The sequence below is a fragment of the Carassius auratus genome, chromosome 27, assembly GCF_003368295.1.
Source record: "Carassius auratus strain Wakin chromosome 27, ASM336829v1, whole genome shotgun sequence".
NCBI classification, from domain to species: domain Eukaryota; kingdom Metazoa; phylum Chordata; class Actinopteri; order Cypriniformes; family Cyprinidae; genus Carassius; species Carassius auratus.
Window position 1 is genome coordinate 27,988,954 of NC_039269.1, and position 7,650 is coordinate 27,996,603.

At 36.9% G+C, this 7,650-nt stretch overlaps 1 protein-coding gene across 2 annotated transcripts; it reads right to left on the reverse strand.

Moving 5' to 3' along the window:
* Positions 1 to 337: 337 nt before the first annotated feature.
* On the reverse strand, positions 338 to 6,967 carry LOC113046111 (phosphatidylinositol 3-kinase regulatory subunit gamma). Of its 2 annotated transcripts, none has more exons than XM_026206989.1 (8): positions 6,579 to 6,967; positions 5,035 to 5,122; positions 4,837 to 4,935; positions 3,989 to 4,184; positions 3,773 to 3,895; positions 3,075 to 3,196; positions 2,146 to 2,310; positions 338 to 1,402 (listed from the first exon to the last, which is right to left on the reverse strand). In XM_026206989.1, the coding sequence occupies exons 1-8, from the start codon at positions 6,640 to 6,642 to the stop codon at positions 1,219 to 1,221; spliced, it is 1,041 nt and encodes a 346-aa protein (XP_026062774.1). In that variant the 5' UTR covers positions 6,643 to 6,967; the 3' UTR covers positions 338 to 1,218. The 2 variants fall into 2 exon arrangements, with proteins under 2 accessions (XP_026062774.1, XP_026062773.1); XM_026206988.1 differs by having other exon boundaries at positions 5,035 to 5,125.
* Positions 6,968 to 7,650: the final 683 nt, after the last annotated feature.

The following is a 7,650-nucleotide window of genomic DNA, read 5'->3' on the forward strand; positions in this document are numbered from 1 at the left end:
GTCTTTCATTAATTAAAATAAATACATTTTACCAGGAATTTAATTTTAATTATATACTGTACGTTTATATAAGTTTACTTTGATGTACTAAAATATCTCAACTGAAACGAAAATTAAAAAGGCATTAAAAACTATTACTTATAAAAAATAAAATTAAAAAACACCATTAAATTAGAAACTAAAAAGAAAAATGTAAATGGTAACAAAAACTTCAAGTTGTCAGTCACTGATATTAAAATAACTGCAAGTACATGTCAGCTTATTTCTACTAACCATCACCAGTCTATTATGACTGCTGACATGTAACAGCAAAATCAGAACGAAGACCATCAAAATGTGAACTGAAACCAGTTTAATAAATCATACATGAGCTCTGCATTATTTTTGTTTTTATTTTTTTAAGAAGCATGCAAGAGAAAACACTGCAGCACAAAATAAGCTCTGCAAAAGAAAGGGAAACGTTCCCGCTGTACAGTCCGCTGCTGACAAATAAAGAGTTGCTCATCTCAAGAAGCAGCAGTTTGGCATTGTGTGGTTCACCACAGACATGTGTATTAAATTATGAAGTGCCTGGGCTGTTGAGCCCGGAAGACAACTGCACCGGTCCTGGCTTTCGTAAAAAAATCATTAGTAAAAAAAAAACTAAACATTAGAAATGTAAATTCTACGGATACATTTCCTGTCAGTTGCAAAATGGATACTCTTATTGTGCAAAATTTTCAAGCCTTTTTTAAAATGTTATTCAAATTTTATGAACTAAAACCAGTTTTGAAGATGTTTCTCGAACAAATAAACCATGCATCTTAAAAAAAACAAACAAACTCATAAATCCTCACATGTGCACGCAGAAGAGCATGAACCACAGGCATCTGGTTTTAGTTACAACTCAAGTGTGTCTTCCAATAACGGTGTTACATTCACAAAATACATTTTTTAAATGTTTTGGGTGATGCATGGATTGCGATAAAAAGATCATCATTCATCCCCACAAAACTACCACTACATCGGTTTGCCTAAAAGAGCATTACGAAACCCTTAGAAACAACTTCTGACGTTTTTGGGAGTGTCTGTAAACATGTCTACGAAGGGCTCATTAAACACTTGTTCAAGTACTGGAGTATCTTTATGACCACGAGGAATGCTTTGGAAAGTGCAATACACAAACAAACGGCTTGACAGTCGCCTCCACTCGTAACATCGAGCGGGATCTCGTCAGTCTTAGTGCGCGGCGTGGACGGGAAACGCCAGCCGGACGTCCAGAGCCTGGTTGTGCTGCGCCAGCGAGGTGTGATGATAGTGCAGGACCAGATCCTTCAGAGACTTGTGGAGATCGAAGGGCTCGACGAAGCCGTAGCCGCGCTCCGTGTGACGAATCACGCAGTGCCTCACCTGACTGCCGACCCTGTGGAAGAAAAAACTATTAAAAATGATGCATTGCTACACAATTAACATTTTATATCCTGAATGCACTGTAAGTCGCTTTGGATAAAAATGTAAAATGTAATGATTTAAGATAGTTTAGATATTTGTACTAGAAAACAAGACAAAAGCATGCAAGTATGAAAATCATTTTCAGAGTCTTTAGACTAGTTTTGCAATACTTGATTGTATGAGAGTATGAATATTAGGATGTTTATTTGATGATTTAATAACATCTCTTATTAAAATGTTGAGCATAAAAACCTCACTCTCATGACATTACAAAGCTGTATGACTTTCTTAGCTCTGTGGAACAAGATATTTTGAGAAATGTCTGTTTTTATTGTCCATGAATTGGAATTCATTGCACAGCAAAACTGCTCGATTAAGAAATGTTTATCTTCTGTGTTTTGCAGAAAAAACTAGTCATTCAGGTTTGAAGGAATATGAGGGTAAAGTAAATGACAGAACTTGTTTTCTGGGTGAACTTGATTCAGATCATGAATCCGTTTGATTTAAATTGAAGAGGATTTCAACAATCCTCCCATAATGCAAACTGTGATTGGCTGTGCTTTACTTTTTGGGACAGAATAGGAAGCAATGTGTAGAAGATGTCTCCATATGACACTATAGTCTCTAAAGATGAGAAGGCATTTCTATGTTGTGCTAAATAAACAAACAGCGATGCATTTCAGTTCTGACATGATGAAGTGACTGAAGACTTACACCACGGAGCAGGCGTAACAGTCCTTGCTGCTGCTGTTGCGGATCAGGAAAGCTCCAGACGGTTTTCCCCGGAGAAGCTCCTCTGCCTGTCGTCGACCGAGATCTCCCACAAACCAGCTCTCCTCCTCCAGCAGCTCCACGCGCTCCTCGCGCTCACATTCAGACCTGAGAAACAAGCAGAGCTCAGTTCGTCTGTGAGCTCAGAGCACAGCGTTCAGCAGCCGTGGTCCCTTTGTGTCTACTGAGCTTACAGAGCGATTGCATCAGACCCCGCTCGCCCCCTTTGACTTCATTAAGAAGAAGCAGAAACTAAGCGGCTTCAAAAGGTGCCTTGTACTGAGGGGCTCAGAGAAGTACAATACGGTCTGTTTTAGTCAAATCAGTGGTGACCGGCACGATGTTTGTAGGAATACAGTAAAAGTAATTAAGTAATTAAGTCTAGTGTCACACACGTCAAAGATGATAGGTTTAATAAAGAGATCATGTGTCTTTAAAAGACTTGCATTAAATCACTTCAATCAAATAGCTTTCGTCCCGTTAAGGCACTCATTGAAGGGTCATAATTTTGGGATTTTGGAGGGAGAGAAATCACTGGGGATTCATTCAAAAGATCTAGAATTGTGTTTGCGCTCATTCGACACCGACTTTGTGTTTAAATGGCAGTATTTGAGGTTTAATATTTAACAGACACTAATCCAGATCACAAATCATTTACGTGTACAGCCCTATTTCTGATTTATTAATTCAAAGTGAATGTAGCATTATCATGTTGCCTGCACAGGAATGTACGAACAACCACTGCCTCCATACCAACTAAACATATAACAACATCCTGATTTATCATTAGATTGTACGCTTCATTCCCAGAGAAACACTGAGCTCTTTCAGCTCTGTGTGATTGAGTTAAACAGGATCATTTGGACACTCACTCTTTCAGCTCACTGTGGACGGTTTCTTGGAAATCCTTGCAAGAGATCTCTTGAGAATAACACTGTTCTTCAGCCGTCTCCGTCGTGCTGACGTCCTCCAGGGTTTTTCTCCTCTGGATTTCCTGGAAAGAGACAGGGAAAACCTTAGAAAAGCAATGCACTCGATATGATAGACATTTCTTATTCTTTTTAACAAGAAGATGAAAAAAAAAACGAAACCAAACCAAAACTGAAATCACTGTCTTTAAACTAAAATAAAAAAAAAACATATTGAGCAAAATATTCAGTTCCCAAGTGTATTTGTGTTCTATATTATATCAGTTACATCTATACTATATTATAAATATTTCTATGTAGTTTTTTATTTTATATATATATATATAGAGAGAGAGAGAGAGAGAGAGAAGTTATTTGTTTTAGTTATTATTTCTACTCGTCTTTGTTTTTTAAGAATTGTTTATCATTACCATGTTTAATGTAATTAATTAAAAAAAATATACACACACACACACATACACATACACACATACATACATACACACACACACACACACACACATATAAATACCGTAATACAAAAAAATAAAATGTGAAGAAAAATACTAAAACAGAAAGTCAGTTACGAATTGAAAATAATATTAAAAACATAACTAAAAAACAAAAGCACTATACTAGTTTAAACTGATCCCATGGCGCACCTGTAACAGTGTGGAGCAGGCGTCATAGAGCCGCTCGTACTCTGCCGTCTTCTGAAACAGTCTCAAACACTCCTGGAGCTTCTCTCTGGTCGCACTCAGAAACTCTTCCTTCACAGGCAGATCCTGAAAATGCAGTGCGTTTCATCACTCAAGGTGTTGAAAAAAATACATTAACACGATGTCTTCTAACGCAGATGATGTTCCCATGAGACTCACAGTGAAGGTGGGCAGCGGCTCGCAGTGGGACACGGGGTACGCCAGCGTGACGTCCAGGGAGCTGTTGTACTGCACCAAGCTGCGGTGCCTGTAGAAAGAGATCAGATCCGGCACCGAGCTGAACGTCAGAGGCTCCGAGAAGCCAAATTTCTCATCTTGATGGTGGATCCTGATGAGTTTGTTGCTGCCATTGTTCCTGTGGGGATGACAAGAAGCGCTTTCACACATACAGCCTTTTCTGAGAAGAAGTCACCCGGAGGTGAAATGACAACAAATCTGGCAACATGCAGTCTTACATTTCTAACATTTAAAAAAAACAGGGGTGGGTGGGTATATAAAGACTGAATGCTCATTTTTGGATGAGTTAATCCCTTTCAGACACAAACTTTAGTAATGCGTTTTTATAACATCTCTCTTTAGATCGATGAACCTGAGTAGGGTGTATGATTAGCCTAAAAATAACTATATTCAAATATCAATCCAGCGTAAAATCATCTGTTGAAAATACTCAAGGAACAGCTTTAGGGATATTGGCTTTCTTTAACATCTGCTAAGTTTAACATGAGAAAAACGCAGTCGTTTTGGACCAGTTCCTGTTATTTTCAGTATTTTTTCAACAGTCTCACATTTCAACTGAGTAACAATTAGACATATCTTTAACTTAAGTGCAGTTTTTCAGTATATATTTTACACCCCTGCTAATTAAGCTGATGATAAAATACTAGCGAACCTCAATCCAGTTTCAATTACATGTGTAGCAAGTGATATATACAGTCTGTTTCATGAGTGAAAGGTCACTTTACTGCAGTTTTTAATAAAGCAGGAATCCTGAAACATGCAATCCTTACCTGACGGTTAATGTATATTCTCCCGGTCGCTTGCAGGAAGCATCTCGGACCAGGAAAGCGCCATCAGGCATACCCTGGAGAAGCTCATTCACCTCCTCTCTAAGGGTTCAGCACATTGGAGTTTGATTGTAAGGGTTATTAATGGAATAATAAGCAGAGAACTGATAGAGACTAAATAAATACTAGACTGAATCTCACCTGGATATATCAGCCCAGTACCACTCGGCCTCCTGTAATGAATCACTGGGCTCCAGTTTTCTGAGGAGATGATCCTCACTACTGATTTCTGCTTGAAGAAACAAAATACAACAGAAGCGTCAGACAATAGGCTACTGGTAATTGTTGTATTTTTAGCCTAGTTTGTTGTAAAACCTCAGTTTTACAATGAATTTACAAAAAAAAAAAAAAAAAAAAAAGAGGCGTGACATTGTTTTATTCATTACATTACAAAATTATTATTTAGAAGAATGAATAGCTTTTTATATAAAATCTTAAAATAGACATTACATTGAATGTTTTTGAAATATATCAAATACAAACAACGGAAGCAAGCAAAATCCTGAAGGTTTTTTTATTAACGTTATATAATAAATAAAAAGAAAACAGATCGAATAAAAAAACTACTACTACTATGCTACTTTATTGGCTTTTTTTGCTTTTGGTTATAATATTAATAATAATAAAAAAATAGAACAAAAATAAAAAAAGCAGCTAGTGTTAACGTTAGTTTTATTTTTAAATAAAACAAGCAGTTAGTGAATGGATAGAGTGCAAACCTAAAAGATGGAAGTTTTTTTATTTAAAGAAAAGAATTAGAATAGAGAGTGCTAACGTTAGCTGTTGAACGGAATCTATTATATATATATATATATATATATATATATATATATATATATATATATATATATATATATATATATATATATATATATATATATATATATATATATATATATTTTTTTTTTTTTTTTTTTTTTTTTTTTTTTTTTTTAAGTATATATATATTAGGTCAAATATCTAAACGTGCACGCGGAGTCAGAAGCAGCCGCGGTCACGACTTCTTTAATGAGACGCAAATGGTGAGCAGACACAGAAACTTTCATTCTGACCCACTCTTTCATGTAATACTGTTATCCAGATACAGTATGTTTCTATCATGACTCTGTCCTGAGCTGTGAAAGGACAGCTGTGGACGCTCGGGATTTCCCCGGTATTCCCGCTTGAGAGTTTAACTCCTCTACTACGGAGAAGGTTACGATTTGTGCATATTTACAACACCAATTGACATCGACGAGCGGAACTCTACGATTGGCTGAACTGAAGACTTTGCGAGGCTCGTGAATACTAATCGAGTTAGGTGATTGGACGCTCGGGATCTGTTACCAACCAACGTCACCATTGCCTATTTAATATTCATAAGCTAGCGCTTAGTCATAGTAAACTCGGTAGTTTGGTGCCCGATATTCCTGCTCCGCTGACCCGAATGAACTCAGCGCTGACATGTTGAGACACGCAGATCTCAACGAATCAAGTGCCCAACACTGTTTAACTGACTTTTACATCATACGAACTCACTTTAACAAATGTTACGGTCACTGAAAACTGGTGCGTCGTCGCTCCAGTGATTAACGGTTGACACTTACGTCGCGTTTGAACCAGAACAAAGGCAGAGTGGCTAAAACAGACTAAACATCAAATATAAACAAGCAAGAAACGAATAATAGATAAATAAAGTTACATACCAGAGCCAGCTGTGCGGACTCGACTCATTTCGATGTAAAAAAATGGTTCTGCAGACGATGACATCTTTTCTTCAACAATGGATCGTGTTGCAGAAGTGAATAAAGTCCTTTTATAAAACGTAAATAGTATCGTCCAATAATTCTAAACGACTATCCGGTGGCTATATCGAAGATATCGAAGTTAAAAACGGCTTAACAATGTTAAAAAGGCGAAAAATGCCAGCACTTATTGTCTTACTCCAAGTGTCCAGTTGTTATAATCTGGCAGCCAGTCATTCGAAATAAAATTTAGCAATTAAGCTTAGAATCATCATGATAGCTACTCCATATACTAATCTAAAACTCAAACGAACGGCGTCGCGCCGTGAATAAATCAAACTCTTATAAGGTTTGGGACGATTTAAGTGTCTGAGGACGATACCATTGATATACATGGGGAGAACGTTAAACAGGATGTCGTTGTTTTGTTGTTTTTATCACTTTGTTGATATTGTACTTTGTCTTTGCTTTTATTCGAATATTCTGTGAAATATATTTTTAAAATTGTGTATTAATTATATCCACTTATTTAAGGCCACTCTTGTGTCAATGTTAAGTTTCCACCCCCCTCTCGCCGTGATTATGCTACGGTCCGTTTGTGTCCGGCATTGTGCCGTTGGTACTTTTCTCGAACAACTTGTTCAAAGTCATAATTCTGAATTTTACGCACACAAACACTGTCATTTATGAGGTTTAATAATAATAAAAATGTCTTAATGTGTAAAGAAAAATGTCTAGACGATTTTTATGCTTTTAAATGTTTGAAAGGTCATGCTGCGTTTCGTGCCAGCTGCACATAGAGGGAGTTCCCTCAGTAGGGAACATTGTGTACTGTTGGCATTGTCTGCATGTGACTGTGAAAGTTGCACACTTAGTGTTCAAACACTAGTCCGGATGAGTTTGCAAACCAGCATACTTCTAAAAAAAACATGATTTGTGTGTCTTAAAATCAATTTTAATATTTAACGCAGAACTGCAATAGCTGGCGTATATTAAATTAAGAGAAATGTTATGTGCATAGGCCTGGTTTAAC